Source organism: Myodes glareolus, chromosome 1, assembly GCF_982192425.1.
Source record: "Myodes glareolus chromosome 1, mMyoGla1.1, whole genome shotgun sequence".
NCBI lineage: Eukaryota > Metazoa > Chordata > Mammalia > Rodentia > Cricetidae > Myodes > Myodes glareolus.
Window position 1 is genome coordinate 63,876,778 of NC_142026.1, and position 18,671 is coordinate 63,895,448.

The following is an 18,671-nucleotide window of genomic DNA, read 5'->3' on the forward strand; positions in this document are numbered from 1 at the left end:
GTAGCCAAGGATGACCTTGAACCCTTGGTCTTCCTGCCTCCAAGTCCTTGGTGCTGGATAGGCATGCACTATCACCCCTTGCTGTGTGTAGTGCTGCAGATGGCAGCCAGTCTTTCCTTCCATGCCAGGCAAGTGTTCAACCAGCTGAGCCGTGTCCTCCTCAGCCCTTTTCGTTGTTGCTTTTGAATCAGGATCTCCTGTAGCCCAGTAGATCACAGTGAGGCCTAAACTCACTGTGTAACCAAGACTGTCCTTGAACTCCATATCTTCCTGCTTCTGCCTCCCAAGTGAGGGGTTTACAGGAATGTACCACCCCAAGCATAGAGCTGTAAGCAATGGAGGAGACCCACCTCCCCATAGCCCTGGTCGTATCAGAGGTGAGGCAGGGACCCATGGAAAGACATTCCAGAATAAGGTTTGTAAAGGGAGCCATAGAGTGCTTACTAAAAATCAGAGAGTCATCTTGAAGTGTAAGAATCAGCATTGAAGCCGAGCAGAGGTGGTGCATGCCACTTGGGAGGCAGAGGCAGGTGGATCTCTGAGTTCAAGGCCAGCGTGGTCTATACAGTGAGTTCCAGGACAGCAGGGTTACACAGCAAAACTATGTCTCAAAAAAAAAAAAAAATCAGAGTTGAATGGTTAGTAGTTTAATGACCTTAGCTGTGCTTCCATGACCTTACCTGTGGCACAGGAGGCCCTATTGCTAAGGAGAGGATGAAACTGGAAGCTCCGAGGTAGAGTAGGGGGAATCTGTTACATTATTCAGATGGGTGCTTGAGCATTGAGCAGTGTTCTTCAGTTCAGGAAGCAAGAGGGTCAGGCCTGGCGCCCACACGGACAAGAAGCTGTGAGCTGGCCCCAGAGATGTTGCAACCCAGCCAGGGTCGAGTCTGTTCCTCCCCTTTCACAACCATCCCCCGTTGAGCCCCCTCCCTGGAACTGACACGTGGGTTGCAGGGGCAACGAGCCAGCCAACCTAGAGTCTGGGGCCCATAGCCACCAGCTGCCAGGGGGTCACTAGCGGTCAATGACAGCTCTGAGGGAGGGAAAGGCCTTGGACTCCAGCCCCAGGGAAAGGCTGTGGTGGAGGGAGGGGGCAGGGAGGCAGGTTTGGGGCAAGAAGGGGCCTAGGAGGCCCAACAAGAGCTAATAGTGTCTTATAGGCAGGGAGGGGGTGGTTTGTGTCTGTTGAGGGGCACTGTGCAGATTTGCAAACTGAGAGGCTCTGCAGTTTTGACTCACTGAAGAGGCAACTCCTAAAGAAGGCAGATTAGGGAGTGACAAGATCCTCGAGGGCTTCGGAGGATGTCTGGGGTGCCCAGATGCAAAGGCATTGGAGGTGAAGGGAGGTGGAGGCCAGCTCCCAGCATCCTGACAGAGAGTCTGCACTGACGCTTGTTGTCAAGGAAAGGGCAGAGCAGAGCTAACCCGAGGCTACAGTGTGAGCTGGGGGTGGGATCTGGGAGTACGGGCGGGTGGGGGGAGTTGGTTCTAAGGTGGGACAGCCTCAGAGAGCAGGTGAGACCAATGTATTCCCTGAGTGGGAATGAGGGTGCTAACCAGTGACCAGTGACAAGTCTTAGGCCTAAATGATGGGCTTGGGAGGAGTCTAACTCCCAGTAGCCAACAGTATGGCAGAAGGGGTGGGCCGGTTATGGTTGTGAATGCCTGTAATCTCAACACTTACTAGAGAGGCAGAGGCAGGAGGATCACAAGTCCCAGGCCAGACAAAGAGACTACGTCAAAAAAAAAAAAAAAAAAAAAAAAAGTAGGTGGGTACAAAGGCAAGAGGGAGGCTCAGGGGGAGGGCAATGAGCCTGCTCCGCCCCCCCGTCCCAACCTGTTAAACCCCTGTGCAGGATCTTCCCACCCCTGAGCACCACCTAACAGATCTAACTTAGATCCAGGTTGGTGCGTGGGAAAGCGCTCCCCACTTCCTACAGCCAAGGGGTGGGGGTGGTGGGATCATAGTGGGGGTGGGGTGGGAAGGTGCTAGTGATGCCTCCCCCCCCCACCGTCTCCCTGCAGGGTGCCCCTCCAGCCACCATGAGGCTCTTCATCTCACTTCCTGTCCTGATTGTGGTCCTGGCCATGGCTTTGGAAGGTAAGAAATGGGCATGGAATTGTAGAGCTGGTTGAAGGTCCGGGGACGAGACTTAGAGGACCCTCGCGAGAGCTCTGAAGTTCCTTTCTTTGTCCCTTTCCACTACAGCCCTTGGATGGTCCGCCACCCCACCTGCCAGATAGCTTATTTTTCTGTCAAAGTGGTACTGCGGGAGGCTAGTCTGTCCAGAAGAGCCCTAGCTACAGATGGCGTAGGACTTCTCCCCCCTGGGATTGGCTGATCTTTCTAGAAGGGGTGGAGCGTAGATGGTGGTGGTGGACAGTGAAGTAACACACTAGTGAGCATCGTTCTGGGTCTGGTGGATCACTCTGATACCCTCCCCCATGCTAACGGGTTTGCTTACAACCCTCTCGTTGCAGGCCCAGCCCCCGCCCAGGCAACTCCTGACTTGTCCAGCACATTTGAGAACTTACCGGATAAGCTGAAGGAGTTTGGGAACACTTTGGAAGACAAGGCCCGGGCAGCCATTGAACACATCAAGCAGAAGGAATTTCTGACCAAGACCCGGTTAGGCCCTTTCACGGCAGGGCGGGTTCTGAGGGTGTCTGTGTAAAGAGACCTAGTGGACAATCCGACACTGCCACAGTGGGGAAACTGAGCACCAGAAAAGTGATTGACACTGTCCCTGAGGTCACAGAGCTAGGTCTCAAGGTGCTCGGAGTCTGGGGAACTCCTAGCCACCTGGTAGAGGGGTTTCTGGGTGGTAGTGAAGGGCCCAAGCTTGGGGGCTAACAGACCACCTTAGATCCTGAGCGCCCTTAGATCCTGAGATACCTATATGTTCTTGAGACAAGATATGACCAGGAGTCTCGGGGACAGAAATAGAGAGGAGAGTTGGATGGGGGTCATAGTTGGAGCTGTGCAGGTCAGAGGCTTTGCAGTTCACATTAGCCCAAGAGGTAACTAAAGAAGGGAGATTAGGGGATGCTGGACTAAGACCCCAGCCACTAGCTGGGTGCTGGTGATGCACACCTTTAATCCCAGCCCTCAGGAGGCAGAAGCAGTCAGATCTCTGTGAGTTCGAGGCCAGCCTAGTCTACAGAGCCAGTTTTAGCATAGCCAAGGCTACGCAAAGGAACCCTGTCTGGGGGTGGGGGAACAGAAAAAAAATCAAAACCTAGCAAGTTGGGAGGCTGAGGGAAGGCCTGGGGCACCGGACAAGGCTCTGCCTCAAAACAGAAACAAAAGGGAAAAAAAAAAAGAGGGGGCGATTTTGAAAGGGAAATGAAAGCAACCTGAGAGGCATCTAGTATGCTGTAAACAGGTTGGTTTAGCCAGTTTCTACTCGTTTTGGCAAGTAGACAAACCATTCATTTAAAGTGAGGTCTGAGTTTGATTAACAATATCCAGCCAGGCAGGCCTAAACTTGGCAAGAAAGTTTCCTGTGTAGGGAAAAGTGCAAAGGCCCTGGGGCTGGAAGATCTACAGACAAGAGAGACTGGCCTTTCAGACAAGGGGATAACTTAGGCCAAGGAGGAAGGCAAGAAAAAGGGTGGTGACAGCTTAGGCAAGCACAGGCCAGAGTAGGCGCGAAGCAAGAGACGGCAAGCCTCGTGGGGTGTGGTGGCACATGTTTTTAATCCCAACAAATAAAACAAACAAGATTTGGGCGGGGGAAGCTAACTAAAGATAAGAAGATGGAGGGAGGCTAAGGGAAGGTCATTCAGTGTGTAAAATGCCTGAAGTTGATACCCAGGATCCACATTTTAAAACAGTCAGTCCTGAGGTTCAGCAGCTAAGAGCACTTGCTGTCCCCAGCACCCACGTCAGGTGGCTCACAACAGCCTGTAATTCCAGCTCCAGGGGCTACAATGCCGGCTCCTGACCTCTGCGGATGCCCAAGCACACAAATTCATGTATAAAAGTAAAGCTTTAAAAAACTGTATAAGTGACCAGGTAGTGGTGGCATACCCCTTTAATCTCAGCACTTGGGAGGCAGAGACAGGTGGATCTCTGTAAGTTCAAGGCCAGCCTGCTCTACAGAGCGAGGTCCAGGACAACCAGGGCTACAGAGAGAAATCCTGTCTTCAAAAATCAAATCAAAACCAACAAACAAAATAAAGTGTAAGTGGAATAAGGTGGTGAATGCTTTTAACCCCCCTGATGGAGAGGCAAGCAGATCCCTGGGGCTAACTGTCCAGCCTGGATCAGGGAGATGCTGTCTGAGGAACACCTGAAAGTGTCCTTTGTCCTCTTTTACACACCTACTCGCCAACTCACACACTGGCAAGCTTTGAAAGAGGAAGTTCTTTGACTTTTGATTTTTTCCCTTCTTTTTTTTCCCCCCTTCGGTTTTTTTAAGACAGGGTTTCTCTGTAGCTTTGGAGCCTGTCCTGGAACTAGCTCTTGTAGACCAGGCTGGCCCTGAACTCACAGAGATCTGCCTGCCTCTGCCTCCCGAGTGCTGAGATTAAAGGCGTGTGCCACCACTGCCCGGATGACTTTTGATGTCACTATGCTCAATCTGAGTGGGGAATGTGGTTCGGTTGGTAGAGTGCTTGCCTTGCATGCAGGAAGCCTAGGGTTTGGTCCCCAGCACCACAGAAAACCAGGCATAAAGGTACATCCAGCATCTGGGAAGCAGAGACAGGAGGGTCAGAAGTTTAAGGTCATCGTTAGCTACCTATCAAGGTTGAGGCTAGCCTGGGCTACCTGAGACCCTGTCTGAAAACCCACAGAGCTCTGGTCTATGTGAGGAGACAGGCAGAGAAACTGACCCACAAACTGTGTGGGTGGGGATTAAGGACAGGGACTTCCTATTCCTAAAGGAGTAGGAAGCAGGGCTCTGGGCCCCTTGGAGGACACAGTAAACAATGACCCTGTCCTCATCTCTCTCCAAAGGACCTGGATTTCAGAGACATTCGGCAAAATGAAGGAGAAGATCAAAACCACATTTGCCTGAGCGCCTGGTGGGCCACCTAGTGCAGCAAGGATGCCCACGTGATGTGGCAGGTCCCTCCTCATCCTACACCAATAAAAAGACTACAGTGAACAAATGCGCCCTGAAGTGCTTTGGGTGGGGGGCGGAGCTGAGGGACGATACTGAGAATGTTTCTTTCACGCGCTTATTTTTACGTGTATGGGTGTTTTATCTGCATGTATGCATGTGCACCATGTATGTGCAGTGTTCATGGAAGCCAAAAGAGGGTGTGACTGCTCCTCAAACTGGAGAAGGTTGTGAACCACCATGTGGGTGCTGGGAAGTGAACCCAGGTCTTCTGGAAGAACAGCCAGTGCTCTTCATTGCTGAGCCATCTCTCCAGCCCTGGTTCTGTCTGCATTGTTTTAATTTAATACTCATATCCCCTCCTCCATGAAGCTCTCCCAGACTCCAGGCCTGTTCTGCATGGCATCTCTGCCAACTCTACCTGGGAACTGTGACCATGAGCCCCCAGGTAACATGGCCAAGACTGTTGTCGCCAATAGGTCCATAGGCATTGTCCACCTAGAGTTGATCACAGGGCCAACGATGAATAATATTTGATCAAAGCAATGATTGCTTAATTTAAACACATCAATTTTTGGCTTTGGGCTTTTTGTTTTGTTTTTGTTTGCTTTTTTTTTTGGAAAAAGGTTTACAAGACATGACTCAAGAAGGCTTTGTAGACTAGGCAGGCCTCACTAAAGAATGTCCTTCCTCAGCCTCCTGAATGTTGTATTGTAGGTGTGTGTCACCATGCTAGGCCTGTCTTAACACACTGTATTCCCACAAAACCCAGAGCTTGACACATGCTGGGCAGGGACTCTACCACTGAGCCACACCCCCAGCCTCTCACTGGGGGGATTCTAGACAGGGGTTCTACCACTGAGCTACACCCCAACCCCTCACTGGGGATTCTAGGCAGGGGCTCTACCACTGAGCCACACCCCAACCCCTCACTGGGGATTCTAGACAGGGGCTCTACCACTGAGCTACACCCCAACCCCTCACTGGGGATTCTAGGCAGGGGCTCTACCACTGAGCCACACCCCTAGCCCTTCACTGGGGGATTCTAGGCAAGGGCTCTACCCCTGAGCCACACCCCAACCCCTCACTGGGGGATTCTAGACAGGGGCTCTACCACTGAGCCACACCCCCAGCCCCTCACAGCGGGATTCTAGGCTGGGACTCTACCACTGAGCCATGGCCCAGCCACCTCAGTGGGACATTCCCTCCTTCCTCATTTCTTTCCGAGACTGGATCTTGCTGTACACTTCCTGCATAGACCTGGACCTCACAGATCCATCTTTCACTGACTCCCAAGTCCTGGGATTGCAGGCTTGTGCCACCATGCCTAGTTTTATGCAATGATAGAGATGAAAATCAGGACTTGATGTGTGCTAGGCAAGCATGCTACCAACTGAGCCACATTTCCTAGCCCCCAAACACCCTTTTACTCCAAACTTTCCTGCCACAGCCCCAAGCATCCAGCTCAAGAGGTTAGAAACCTCCAAAAGAAGAGTAAAAAGAATGAGGGTTGAGGACTCAACGGTAAAAGCAGGGATTCTCGATCACGATGAGATCAGCGACCAAGGGACAGGAGTAGGGACCTGGGAGGTTTTGCTGGAGGATCAGCAAGAGTTTGAGACCAGCCTGGCTACAGTGTGACTCTATCTCAAAAACCAAAAAGAGAGCTAAAAGGAGGGTTTCTGTTTGCTGGCGTGCTTGGCGACTTGAAGGACAATTTGGGTATCAGGGATGCTCTCAGTCCTCAGATTTGCACTGTCATGCCACCAACTGTCCCATTCCCTTCACCGATTCCTTTTCTTTCTCCTCCTTGTTTGTTAGTTGCCCCTGATGTCCATCCTGGACGACCTTCAGTCTGTTCCTGTCCCCAGGATGAGCAAACATTGCAGGCACCAAACAGCAAACAGCCCACAGCCACCCTGTGTGCTGACTTTGGATTAAGGGCAGAGGACAGAGACCTTCCCCAGCCCCAGCCCCACTGCCTTAGAATCCTTCATGGGCTGTAGGGTTTGATGGAGAGGGTCAGGCGTTGTCCCTGCATGGTGAAATGGTGAACGATGACCAGATTCAGCCCCCACTAACAACTACAGTCTCAGTTTCCACATATGTGGGAAAAGAATGCTGGATAGGAGCATGATTCAGTGGTAGAGCCCCTACCTAGAATCCCCCAGTGAGGGGCTGGGGCGTGGCTCAGTGGTAGAGCCCCTGCCTAGAATCCCCCAGTGAGGGGCTGGGGCGTGGCTCAGTGGTAGAGCCCCTACCTAGGCACAAAGCCCTGGGTTCAATTCTCAGCCCGGGGGGGAGGGGGGATCTCTAACATCTGGGAAGCACCAAAGCTACTCCCTCTGGGCCTGGAGCACAGTGTGTGTAAGGAAGCATGTGCCAAATAAAGATGATCACACTCAGGCTCTGTTGTAGAGTTCTTGCTTAGCATACACTTGACCCTACATTCTATCCCTGTGGTGGTGCAGTCCTATGACCCAAGCACTTGGAAGGCAGATAGATACAGGGTGATCACAGTTCCAGGCACCTAGGGCTACATCGGGAAAATCCTTATTCAAAAAAGTCAAAGTCTGGCCTGGTGCTGGTGGTACACACCTTTGATTCCGGCACTGTGGAGGGAGAGGCAGGTGGATTTCTGAGTTCAAAGCCAGCCTGGTCCACATAAGTGAATTTCAGGTCAGCCAGAGCTACATACTGAGACCCTGTCTTTAAAAAATAAAAATAAAAATTACTGGGTGGTGATAGCACACACCCTTAGTCCCAGCACTCAGAAGGCAGAGGCAGGAGGATCTCTGTGAGTTCCTGATCAGTATGGTCTACAGAGCAAGTTCCAGGACATCCAGAGCTACACAGAGAAACCCTGTCTCAAAAAACAACAAACAAACAAAAAATCAAACTGTGATATGATGACTTACAACTATCCTCCTGTCTCCACTTTCTGAGTTCTGGGATTAAATGCCTGTGCCACTATGCCTGGCTATCAAATCTGTTTTCTTTTTTTCAAAAATGAATAAATAAAATAGCAACTGACTTAGTTACACTGTGGTCACCCATCTCCTGAAGCTCTGGCCTGTCTCAGGCCAGCCTACAAGACAGATAATTAACCAATCACTTGTCGGTGTGAAGCAATCAGTCTACAGAGGTTAAGCAACGTGCACCAGGTCTCAGTGATGAAAAGAGGTGGGGTTTGGCTACAAACCGCACATCCCTCCTGCTCTGGTGGGCAGCAGGGTCTTCCTATGTCACTCCAGATCAACCCAACAGTCCTCCTGCCTCAGTTTCTCCAGTCTTGGATGCCGGGCATGCATCACCATAACCATGTCCAGCAAGAGGTCCTTCTCATAACCAGACATGGGGATCTGTGGTGGGTTGGTCTGTACTTCTGTTTTCTTTTGTCTACTGTGGAAAAAATAAAACCACAGGCAAGGGCGGACATGGCCTTTGACTGCCAGTGTCAGCAGGCCCATCTCTTTGAAGTTCTGCCAAGAGGAGTGGAGAGGTGACAGAGGGAGGTCTCTTTCTAGTGTAGAGTGGAGCGCAGAGGGACAGAGGGACAGAGGGATCAAGTCCCCAGAAATGTCCCTCCTGGGATGCAGGCTGCAGGCCCTGCCCTTACTTTGCCTCTCTGCGCTGCTTCTGGCCAACCTTGTAGGTGAGGAGTGGGGGATGTGCTGGAGGTGGGATTCTCTGGGTGGGGTACCACTTGGTTTCATCACATGTGTCGGTAGCCATGTAAGACACACACACGGGCGCATACACACACATGCCTACACACACACATCCACACACAGGGATAGAACACAGGGTCTTCAGATGCCAGGCAAACACTCTACCACAGGGTGTTTCTTTTATTTTGTTCTTTGGAGACTCAGGCTCGTGTAGTTGGGGCTGGCTTTAAACTCCGGATAAGGCTAAGGATGATCTTGAATTTCTAATGCTCCTGCCTCCATCCTGAAATGCTCAAATTACAGGCATGCCCTGCAACACCTGGGTTATGTGGTGTTGGGCATCAAACTCAGGACCTCATACATGCAAGACAAGAACTCTCCCAGCAAAGCCTTATCCTTGACTGCTCGGTCCCAGCTACAGTGGCGACAAATGGACATGTCCCCTGATGGGCACCAGTATGCTTTCTGTTTCTATTGTTGCCTAATTCTGTCTATTTGTGATTTTTTTTTTTGTTGTCAGGCTTTTTGTTTTGTTTTGAGAAAGGATCTCAGGTAGCCCAGGCTGGCCTTAACTTGCTATGTAGATGAGGCTGGCCTTGAACTCCTGATCCTCCTGATTCTACCTCCTAAGCTCTAAAATCACAGGCATGCAATGCTTCCTGGATGGACATGCATGTGCGTTTGTGATTCTCTACAGGGTACATGTGTGAAAAGTTCTAAGTGTACAGCTATTTCTGTCTGTGTGTTCATACATAGCTTTTTATTTTGCTCATGTATTCAAAATTCTCATGAGCAGAGTATTTTGGCACAGGTCTATAATCCCAGTTCCTCAAAGGCTGAGGCAGGAGGATTGATGGTTGGGGTCCTCAGTCTTTAAAAGTTCAGGAAATAGCTGGACAGTGGGGGTACACACCTTTAATCCCAGCACTCAGAAGGCAGAGACAGGTGGATCTCCATGAGTTTGAGACCAGGTTGGTGTACACAGTGAATTCCTGGTGAGCCACGGTTATACAGTAGGACTCTGTATGACATGCTGCGGCGCTGGAGAGATGGCTCAGCGGTTGAGCACTGGCTATTCTTCTAGAGGACCTGAGTTCAATTCCCAGCACCTACATGGCAGCTCACAACTGTCTATAACTTCAAGATCTCACACAAACATTCATGCAGGCAAAACACCAATGCACATAAAATAAAAATAAAAATATACATGCTTCTTCCACAGACAGTGCTGGTGGTACCAGGTCCCTTCCTGGGTATTTCTTATGTGCTTTCACAGAATGGGAGACTGTGTCTTGGAGTAGTGAAGTCATAGGTGTGGCTTAGGACAGCAGACATAAGTGTCTTGGTGCTAGAGTACGTGTGTGGTCTGGGTATGATGGTACGTGCCTGGATCCCCAGCACTTGGGAGGTGGAGGCAGGAGGATTAGGAGCTCAAGGCTAGCATCAGCTACATAGGAGGCTGCAGGACAAGCTGAGGCTTTGGCTTAGTTGGTAGAGTGCTTAGCTAACACATAGGAAGCCCTGGGCTCCAGCGCTAGCCCTGCGTGAACCAGGACAGGAACACACACCTGTCAACCCACCACTTTGGAGGCGGAGTCAAGAGGATCCGCAGTTATCCTCAGCTACATGAGACCAGCCAGGACTGCAAGAGACCTGTCTCGAAACAAGCAAATAAACAAATAAAATAATAGGTTACAGGTTGGAGGGATGACTCAGTTGTTAAGGACAGGTGGCTAAGGACATGTACTGCTCTTGCACAGGGCTGGAGTTTTGTTCCCAGGCTCACAACTGCCTGGAACCCCAGCTCCAGGGGATCCTATGCCTTTGACCTCCATAGGCAGTACACTTGCTTACATACTCATACAGACAGGAACATATACATATAATTAAAAATAAGTCTTCAAAAATGTTAAAGCAGGCTGGGCACGGTGGCTCACATCTCTTTTTTTTTTAATTTTTTTAAATTTATTTATTATGTATACAATATTCTGTCTGTGTGTATGCCTTCAGGTCAGAAGAGGGCACCAGACCTCATTACAGATGGTTGTGAGCCACCATGTGGTTTCTGGGAATTGAACTCAGGACCTTTGGAAGAGCAGGCAATGCTCTTAACCACTGAGCCATCTCTCCAGCACCGTGGCTCACATCTTTAATCCCAGCACTCAAGAAGCAGGTGATCTCTGTGAGTTTGAGGCCAGTCTTGTCTGCAGAACGAGTTCCAGGACAGCTAGGGCTATACAGAGAAAGCCTGTCTCGAAAAAAAAAAACAAAAACAAACAAACAAACAAAAAAAGAGGTTAAAACAAACAAATAAAAAAACAAGTGTGTGCGCCTATACTTGTGTGCTAGTATCCTCGCGTGAGTCTCTGTCTAGGTGTGTGAGTGCTAGAGCAAGAGGTGTGTGTGTGTGTGTGTGTGTGTGTGAAGGAAGAGAACTGTGACCCTGGAGGGACTGAAAGCAAAGCCAAGGACATTGTCGTCCATGGTAGAGGATGAATTAAAGTGGGCTTTTGCTCCCCAGTGCACGGAGGCAGTCCTGGTTTTGTGGGAAGAACTGGGAGGCGGGTCAGGGGTCATCCCTGGGCAGTAGGTTGGCAGAAAGAGGCACCAGGTGGGAAGTGAAGGTGCAGACCGAGCAAGAAAATCTCAGGAGACAGAGCCCAGGGAGGGACCAGCAGAGGGGAAGGGAAGATGGCCAAATGATGGGAGGGGCAATGGCAGCAGGGGCCAGTCAGTCAAGCCAAGTACTTCCTGTACTCTTGCTCCTAAGTGGCACAGTAACCCTCAAGCAGGAAGTCACCAGGCCCCTTTTACAGGATGGGAAACTGAGTGTAGGACTGGGGAAGTCAGGTGTTGCCAATAGGGACAGGTGACAGGGGTGTCTGGGTACAAAGGTGAGTTACACCTGCCCCCAGGAGCAGCACACAGTGGGAGAGGAATGGGGTTCTGGGATCCGGGTTCACTCAAGCTTCTCTGATCTTCCCAGCATCCGTGACCACAGAAAGCCTGCTCCCCACGCCTAGCCCTGAGAACAGTCGCTGGAGCCTGGTGAGGGCCAGAGTGATGGAGATGGTGAAGCCGCTGGTGACCAGGACTAGGGACAGATGGCAGTGGCTCTGGTGAGAGAGTTCTGCTACTTGGCTGGGAAGGAACACCAGAGTTAAAGGAAAGAGAGCCAGAGGCTAGACTCTGGGTCTGAGAGAGAAGGGCTGGACCCCTGGGTCTGTGGGTCTGAGGGAGGAGGGCTGGGCCTGGACCCCTGGGTCTGAGGGAAACTAACAGTCTGGAGTCTTGAGTCTGAAGAAGGTCAGAAGCAAATGGGCCAACTGTGGCATCCAGGATGTCAACTAAGATGTCCCCTTTACCCAGGGGCCCTGGGGCTGTCCAGGGCTTTGTGCAGACCTACTATGAAGACCACTTGAAAGACCTGGGTCCTCGCACTCAGGCCTGGCTGCAAAGCTCCAGAGACCAGCTCCTGAACAAGACCCACAGCCTGTGTCCCCGGCTGCTCTGCAGGGACTGGACTCAGGGTTAAAGTGCCACACACCTCCTCCCCCCACCTCCGGCACCCACAATAAAGGTGTTTGTTTTTAAACTGTGTCATTAGCTGAGTAGCTCCATTTGAGGCCAGAGGTCACCACTCGTCATATCTAGGAGTTAATAAGTGGAAAGGCTGTCACCTGGCAGGGAGGACACTAGGAAAGCTTGAGGGGAAGGGGACAAGGTGATAAGCCCCCCTCCCCTCAAGGTTCCGGCTTGAAGTGAACTGGAGACTTCCAGGCGCCTGCTCAGATCCAGGAGGTAAAGCCTTGAGGGCCGACATGGTTCAAAAGAACCATACATTTACAGTGTCCCTCCCTTCCTCGACCATGCAGACCTTAAGCCCTATTCCAAGTGGGCTCCTCAAATCCAAAACCCCTCCACAATATCCAACCCTCTCTCTCAGGGGTTGGGGGGTTGTGTCTCTTTCTTTTGGGGGGGGGGGTTCTAGGAATTGAACCCAGTGCTTCACACAGACCAGGTAAGTTCCCCGTCACTGAGCCACACTCCCAGCCCTCTTCTAAAAATTACATTTATTCCGGGCCGTGGTGGCACACCTTTAATTCCAGCACTCGGGAGGCAGAGGTTGGTGAATCTCTGTGAGTTCGAGGCCAGCCTGGTCTATAAGAGTGAGTCTAAGATAGTCAGGGCTACACATAGAAACTCTGTCTTGAAGAAAACAAACAAAAAAATTTACATTCATTTAGTGGGTGACAAGGTAGCTAAAAGGTTAGGGCAATGGTCTGTTAAAAATTACATTTATTTATGTGTGAGTGTCTGTGTGTGCTGGCTTAGGTGTGTGTGCCATGTGTACATGTGGAGGTCAGAAGATAGCTTTCAGAGTTGTTCTCTGCCTTCTCTTGGGGAACTGACTCAGGTCCTTGGTCTTGGTCCAAGCTCCTTTACATGATGGGTCAACTTCCCAGAATTCTTCTTATCTTTCTATATATTTTTAGACAGGATCTCACCATGTAGCCCTGACTGTTCTGGAACTTACCATGTTTCCCTGGTTGGCTTTGTTTTTTTCATTTCAAGCTGGGTATGGTGCTACAAACCTGTAATCTCAGCACCTGGAAGGACAGCCTCAGCTACACAGAGAGTTCCGGGGTAGCCTGAGCTACATGAAACCCTGGGTGAATAAAACCCAAGCTGAGACTTTTTGTCTTCAGATAATATCTTGCTAAGCTGCCCAGTGGGTCCTGAATTCATGATCCTCCTGCCTCAGTCTTCTGAGAGAGATTGAGATCTCTGCCCACTTTATGGATAGCTCTTTCAAAACGGGGCTTCACTGGGGTTTAACCTGGCAGGGGACGTCACTGGCCACTGCCCTTCCAGCCTTGCAACCCCACCCCCTCCACGACTCTGTTGGCTAGGACTTTGGCCTAGGACAGAGGAGCTGCCTGATATGGAGGGAGGGGACCCTCCAGACCTATAAAACCTGCCAACCCACTGGAGTTAGTGAGGACAGTCCCAACCTGCCCGTTACATTCAGGTAAGAGAGGGACAAAGGGAAGAGGGCAGGAACATCAGGGAGGGACAGAGATCCCTAAACCAGAAATTACAGGTGTCCCCTTGTTAGAAGTTTGTCTTAGAATCAAGGAATAGAAGGATTTTTATTTTATTTTGTTTTATTTTATTTTGTTTTATTTTATTTGGGACAAGGTCTTTCACTATGTAGCCCATGATAACCTTGAATTTTTGATCCTTCTGCCTCAGCCTAGCATGCTCTGGTGTGCCTGACTAAAACAGTGAAGTTTAGGTTTGTAGTCTGTCTGTTTAGCTTGGCCCTTCTCCCAGGTTTCATCTCTACCTTTTTTTCAAAGGATTTTTTTTCCAGGACAGGGTTTCTGTGTAGCTTTGGGGCCTGTCCTTGAACTAGCTCTTGTAGACCAGGCTGGCCTCGAACTCATAGAGATCCGCCTGCCTCTGCCTCCTGAGTTCTGGGATTAAAGGTGTGTGCCACCGCTGCCCGGCTGGATCTTTTATTTCTTATGTGTATAGATGTTTTGCTTCCATGCATGTGCACCATGGGCAGGCTTGGTTACCTGAAGAAGAAAGCACAGGATTCCCTGGGACTGGACTCAGACAGTTGTGAGCTGCCACGGGGGTGCTGGGAATCGAACCCAGATCCTCTGTAAGAGCCGTCCTCTTAACCGCTGGGTCATCTCTCCAGCCCTGATTTCAGCCTGCTGCTGTCTCAGTTTTCCGTTCCCAAAATATGGGTGGTGACTCTGTGCCTTGGTTAGACAAACCTCTAGAGTCACAAGTGTTGGCGTGGACTCTGTCCCAGGGTGTCTTTCTGCCAAGCTGGTCTTGAACTCACAGAGATCTGCCTGCCTCTGCCTCTTGAGTGCTGAAATTAAAGGGGTGCCCCACCTCTGCGCAGCTACATTTTCTTACATTTCAGTTTTTTGTTTGTGTGTGTGCGTGTGTGTATGCCCGCATGCACACGCGTGTGCATTGGCACACATGTAGAAGTCAGAGAACAACTTGCAGGAGTTGGTTCTCTCCCTCCACCATGTGGGTTGCAGGTATTGAACTCAGGTCTTCAGGCTTAGCATCAGATCCCCTTACCCACTGAACCATCCACCTAGAATGCCCAACTTCATCCTCAAGGTTTTAACAAAGAATGTGTTTTAAAAGGGTTTGTTTCTGTTTCCTACTAATCCAGGCCTGTTTAGTCCCCTGTCAGCTTTCCTGAGTGAATGAATGGAGAGGTGTTTCTCAGTTTCCTGGTCTGGGCTTCACTGGCATGTTGAAGGCCCTGAGTGGGGAAAAGTGTCCCCAGACATTGTGGTACATGACTGTACTCTCAGCACTCCAGAGGCAGGGGAATGTTAAAAGTTCAATGCCAGCCTCATCTATTCAGAAAGAATCTGCTTTCTGTTTTTGTTTTCTTGTTAGAAAAGGAAAGAGACGGCAGAAACTGTCAAAATCTAGAGTGCAGAACTGGAGTTGCCGCCCACTTGGTAGAGTAGTGCTTGCCTGATGTGCTCAGGGTCCTAGGTTCAATTCCCAGGACCACAGAAACTAGGCATGGTGGGACACATCTGTGATCCCAGCACTGCAGAGGCAGGAGAATCAGAAGTTCCCAGTGAACTTAGTCAATTATTAGTCAATTTGTGGCCAACATGGGTTATATGAGACTCTGCATTTAAAAGAAAGTGGGGGGGGGATTTGGGGAGATGACTCAGTGGTTAATAGCACTTGTTGCTCTTGCAGAAGACTTAAGTTTGGTTCATGGCATCCACATGGTGATGATTCACAAACCTAACTCCAGTTTTAGGGGATCCTGTTCTTTTTCCAGCCTCTGTAGGTCCTAGGCATGTGCTCGGTACTGCGTGCAATTATATACATGCAGGCAAAATCCCATATACATCATCATCATCATTATTATTATTATTATTATTATTATTATTATTATTATTATTATTTGGTTTTTCGAGATAGGGCTTCTCTGTAGCTTTGGAGCCTGTCTTGGAACTAGCTCTTGCAGACCTGGCTGACCTCGAGCTCACAGAAATCCACCTGCCTCTGCCTCCCAAGTGCTGGATTAAAGTCATATGCCACTATCCCTGGCTTCATATGCACTTAAAAAAAAATAAGAACCAGGCATGGTGATACACACCATCAACCCCAGCACTTGAGAGGCCAAGGCAGGTGCCTGTTTGAGTTCGAGGCTAGCCTGGTCTACACAGTGAGCTCCAGGTCAGCCAGGACTAGATAATGAGAAGTTGTGTTGCCCATCCTCTTCCCCCAAGAAGTGTCTACAGTCAAACTCCAGATGGCACCTTATCTGAATGAACAGATTTAAAGCCCTGGTTGGACAGGAGTAGGGACAGAGAAGGGTCCCCGGCCACCCCTAGCAGCATACTGTCCAGTGGTTCTGCTAACACGACACTGTTCTCAGTGCTCCAGGTCACAGACAGCAAGCATGGACTCTCGGTTCCTCCTGGCTCTCTTCCTTGTCCTCCTGGTGTTGGGATGTGGTGAGTGGGGCTTCAAGGCGATGGGGAGAGGGTGGGGGTCGGTGAGGAAGGGGTGGAGTCATTTCAAGCAGGTTTCCACATTCCTCTGCCACCCCTCTTCTCCCTTACAATGCTTCCACTTACCAAAGTCCCCTGTGTGCCTCCAATCTCACCATCACCTTGGGTTTCTCCCAGAGGTCCAAGCAGCCCAGCAGCTGCAGCAAGACGATCCCGGCAGTCCAGCACTGCTGGGCAAGGTGCAGGAGTCCATCTCCAGCTACTGGGACACGGCTAAGGCGGCTGCCCAAGACCTATACCAGAGAACATACCTGACCAGTGTGGATGAGAAACTCAGGTGCGTGCTGCCTGGTGGCGACAGATCCTGACACACTCCTGTAGATCAGGGACCAGGCCCAGCCTCCTCCTTCACACCACGGGATCCAGACCCCAGCCTTCCTCTCTCAGACAGAGGAATATAGGCCCCATCTCATTTTCTCTCGAATGCAGAGATCCAAACCCGGCTTTGTCTCCCTCAGAACCAGGGCTCCAGTTCCTAGGCTCTTCCTCCAATCCCCCTGTGCTTTCTCTCCAGGGACATGTACAGCAAAAGCTCGGCGGCCATGACCACTTATGCCATCATTTTTACGGATCAGATCCTTACTCTCCTAAAGGGCGAGTAAACCCCATGTGAGGGGAAGGGAGAAGCAGCCCTCGGGCTCTTTGCCCTCATCTGACCAGGATGGATCTACATTCCCCTGTCCCTGCAGCCCTTGTCTTCCTGTTCTCATCTCCAGACTAAATTCTTTCAGTGAAAGAATAAAACAAACCCAGTTCACTGAATTTGGTGTGGCTTTTTTTTTTTTCTTTTCTGAGACTCCCAGAGCCTATGGAATCTAGTCAACATTGGATGGGTGTGGTTTTCTGACAAGATGGCTAGCATCCTGAGTTCTGAACATTTGGTGAGCACCTGCATGCCTGTGCCTTTAACCCCAGACCTGGTCCATTGGAATGAAGGGGTAACTACAAGCCAGGCATGTGGGTGTGAACCTGGGCTTGATAACTGAGGCAGGAGGATCATAACAATCTAAACCCTGGGCTACATAGTGAGTTTTAGTTTTCTCTTTAAATTACATTTATTTATTTATTTACTTGGTTTGTTTTGAGACACAGTCTCTCCACGTAGCTCTGGCTGTCCTAGACTCACTCTGTAGACCAGGCTGGCCTTGAACTCACAGAGATTCTCCTGCCTCTGCCTAACAGTGCTGGGAGTAAAAGTGTGTGCCATCATACCCTTTTTTCTCTTTTTTCTTTTTTTATACAGCAAGATTTTTGAGGCCAGCTTAGGTGGCAGTGTAAGATCTGTCTCAAAACAATCATACAAATAATGTGCGTGCGCGCGCGCACACACACACACACACAATTTAAAAATAACAAATAAACAATTTTAATCCCCCTCAAAATATTCAGATGTAGCAGCTGGAGCCTATATTTACAACACTCCCAAAGTATTGAGGCAGAGGCAGGGAAATCAGAAATTCAAGATTATTCTCCACTATATAGTGAGTTTCAAACTAGCCTGGAGTGCATGAGACTCTGTTTCAAAACCAAACCTAACCAAACAGACAAACACACACCGGGCTGGTTAAGTGGCTCTGAGAGTACAGGTGGTCTATCTGCAGAAGCCGCGTCAAGCTGGAGGGGAGAACTACTCCACAAAGCTGTCCTCTGACCTCCACAGGTGCACGCATGTATATGTATACACATATACATATACACATAATGGCACACTCCTTTATTTATTTTAATTTTTTGCTTTTCAAGATAGGGTTTCTCTGAATAACAGTCCTAGCTGTCCTGGAACTAGTTCTTGTAGGCCAGGCTGGCCTTGAACTCACAGAGATCCGCTTGCCTCTGCTTCCTGAGTGCTGGAATTAAGGGCATGCACCACCACTGCCCAGCTAATTCCAACCCTTGGGAGACAGAAGCAAGCAGACCTTTGTGAGTTCGAGGCCAGCCTGGTCTACAGAGTTAGTTCCAGGACAGCTAGGACTACACAGAGAAACGAAACCCTGTCTCAAAAAACAAACAAATTGCCCAGATCACGGAGTCCCCCCCAAAGCCAACCAGGAGACCAAGTCCTGTATGTAAAAGAACCTTTATTCTTACACAAGTTTGCAAACTCAGTCTTTCCGTGTGTCCAACGTATTAGGTAGGCATGGTAGCACACATCTATAATCCCAGCACCTGGGGGGCTGAGGAACGCAGATCTCTGTGGAAAAAGTAAAAAAAGAAAGAAAGAAGAAGCCACCTAGGCAATGGTGGTACACAACTTTAATCCCAGGCAGGCAGATCTTTTGTGAGTTTGAGGCCAGCCTGTTCTACAGAGCGAGTTCCAAGACAGTCAGGGCTACACAGAGAAA

The 18,671-nt window shown here is 50.0% G+C and overlaps 3 protein-coding genes across 3 annotated transcripts; all 3 read left to right on the top strand.

Moving 5' to 3' along the window:
- Positions 1-1,825: 1,825 nt before the first annotated feature.
- On the top strand, positions 1,826-5,121 carry Apoc1 (apolipoprotein C1). The gene is made up of 4 exons (XM_087908308.1): positions 1,826-1,907; positions 2,029-2,104; positions 2,485-2,632; positions 4,967-5,121. Exons 2-4 carry the CDS (start codon positions 2,047-2,049, stop codon positions 5,025-5,027), a joined length of 267 nt encoding a protein of 88 aa, XP_087764434.1. The 5' UTR covers positions 1,826-1,907; positions 2,029-2,046; the 3' UTR covers positions 5,028-5,121.
- Positions 5,122-8,565: 3,444 nt separating this feature from the next.
- Positions 8,566-12,338, top strand: Apoc4 (apolipoprotein C4). The gene is made up of 3 exons (XM_048433317.3): positions 8,566-8,727; positions 11,730-11,862; positions 12,113-12,338. The coding sequence occupies exons 1-3, from the start codon at positions 8,652-8,654 to the stop codon at positions 12,276-12,278; spliced, it is 375 nt and encodes a 124-aa protein (XP_048289274.1). The 5' UTR covers positions 8,566-8,651; the 3' UTR covers positions 12,279-12,338.
- A 1,289-nt stretch (positions 12,339-13,627) lies between these two features.
- On the top strand, positions 13,628-17,091 carry Apoc2 (apolipoprotein C2). The gene is made up of 4 exons (XM_048433319.2): positions 13,628-13,775; positions 16,194-16,272; positions 16,447-16,606; positions 16,844-17,091. The coding sequence occupies exons 2-4, from the start codon at positions 16,218-16,220 to the stop codon at positions 16,929-16,931; spliced, it is 303 nt and encodes a 100-aa protein (XP_048289276.1). The 5' UTR covers positions 13,628-13,775; positions 16,194-16,217; the 3' UTR covers positions 16,932-17,091.
- The last annotated feature ends 1,580 nt before the right edge of the window (positions 17,092-18,671 follow it).

Coding starts and splice junctions, on each gene's coding strand:
- Apoc1 (XM_087908308.1), top strand. CDS start 2,047: ATGAGGCTCTTCATCTCACTTCCTGTCCTGATTGTGGTCCTGGCCATG. Junction 2,105..2,484: donor CCTGGCCATGGCTTTGGAAG/GTAAGAAATGGG, acceptor CTCTCGTTGCAG/GCCCAGCCCCCGCCCAGGCA. Junction 2,633..4,966: donor GAATTTCTGACCAAGACCCG/GTTAGGCCCTTT, acceptor CTCTCTCCAAAG/GACCTGGATTTCAGAGACAT.
- Apoc4 (XM_048433317.3), top strand. CDS start 8,652: ATGTCCCTCCTGGGATGCAGGCTGCAGGCCCTGCCCTTACTTTGCCTC. Junction 8,728..11,729: donor GCTTCTGGCCAACCTTGTAG/GTGAGGAGTGGG, acceptor TGATCTTCCCAG/CATCCGTGACCACAGAAAGC. Junction 11,863..12,112: donor GACAGATGGCAGTGGCTCTG/GTGAGAGAGTTC, acceptor CCCTTTACCCAG/GGGCCCTGGGGCTGTCCAGG.
- Apoc2 (XM_048433319.2), top strand. CDS start 16,218: ATGGACTCTCGGTTCCTCCTGGCTCTCTTCCTTGTCCTCCTGGTGTTG. Junction 16,273..16,446: donor CCTCCTGGTGTTGGGATGTG/GTGAGTGGGGCT, acceptor GGTTTCTCCCAG/AGGTCCAAGCAGCCCAGCAG. Junction 16,607..16,843: donor AGTGTGGATGAGAAACTCAG/GTGCGTGCTGCC, acceptor CTTTCTCTCCAG/GGACATGTACAGCAAAAGCT.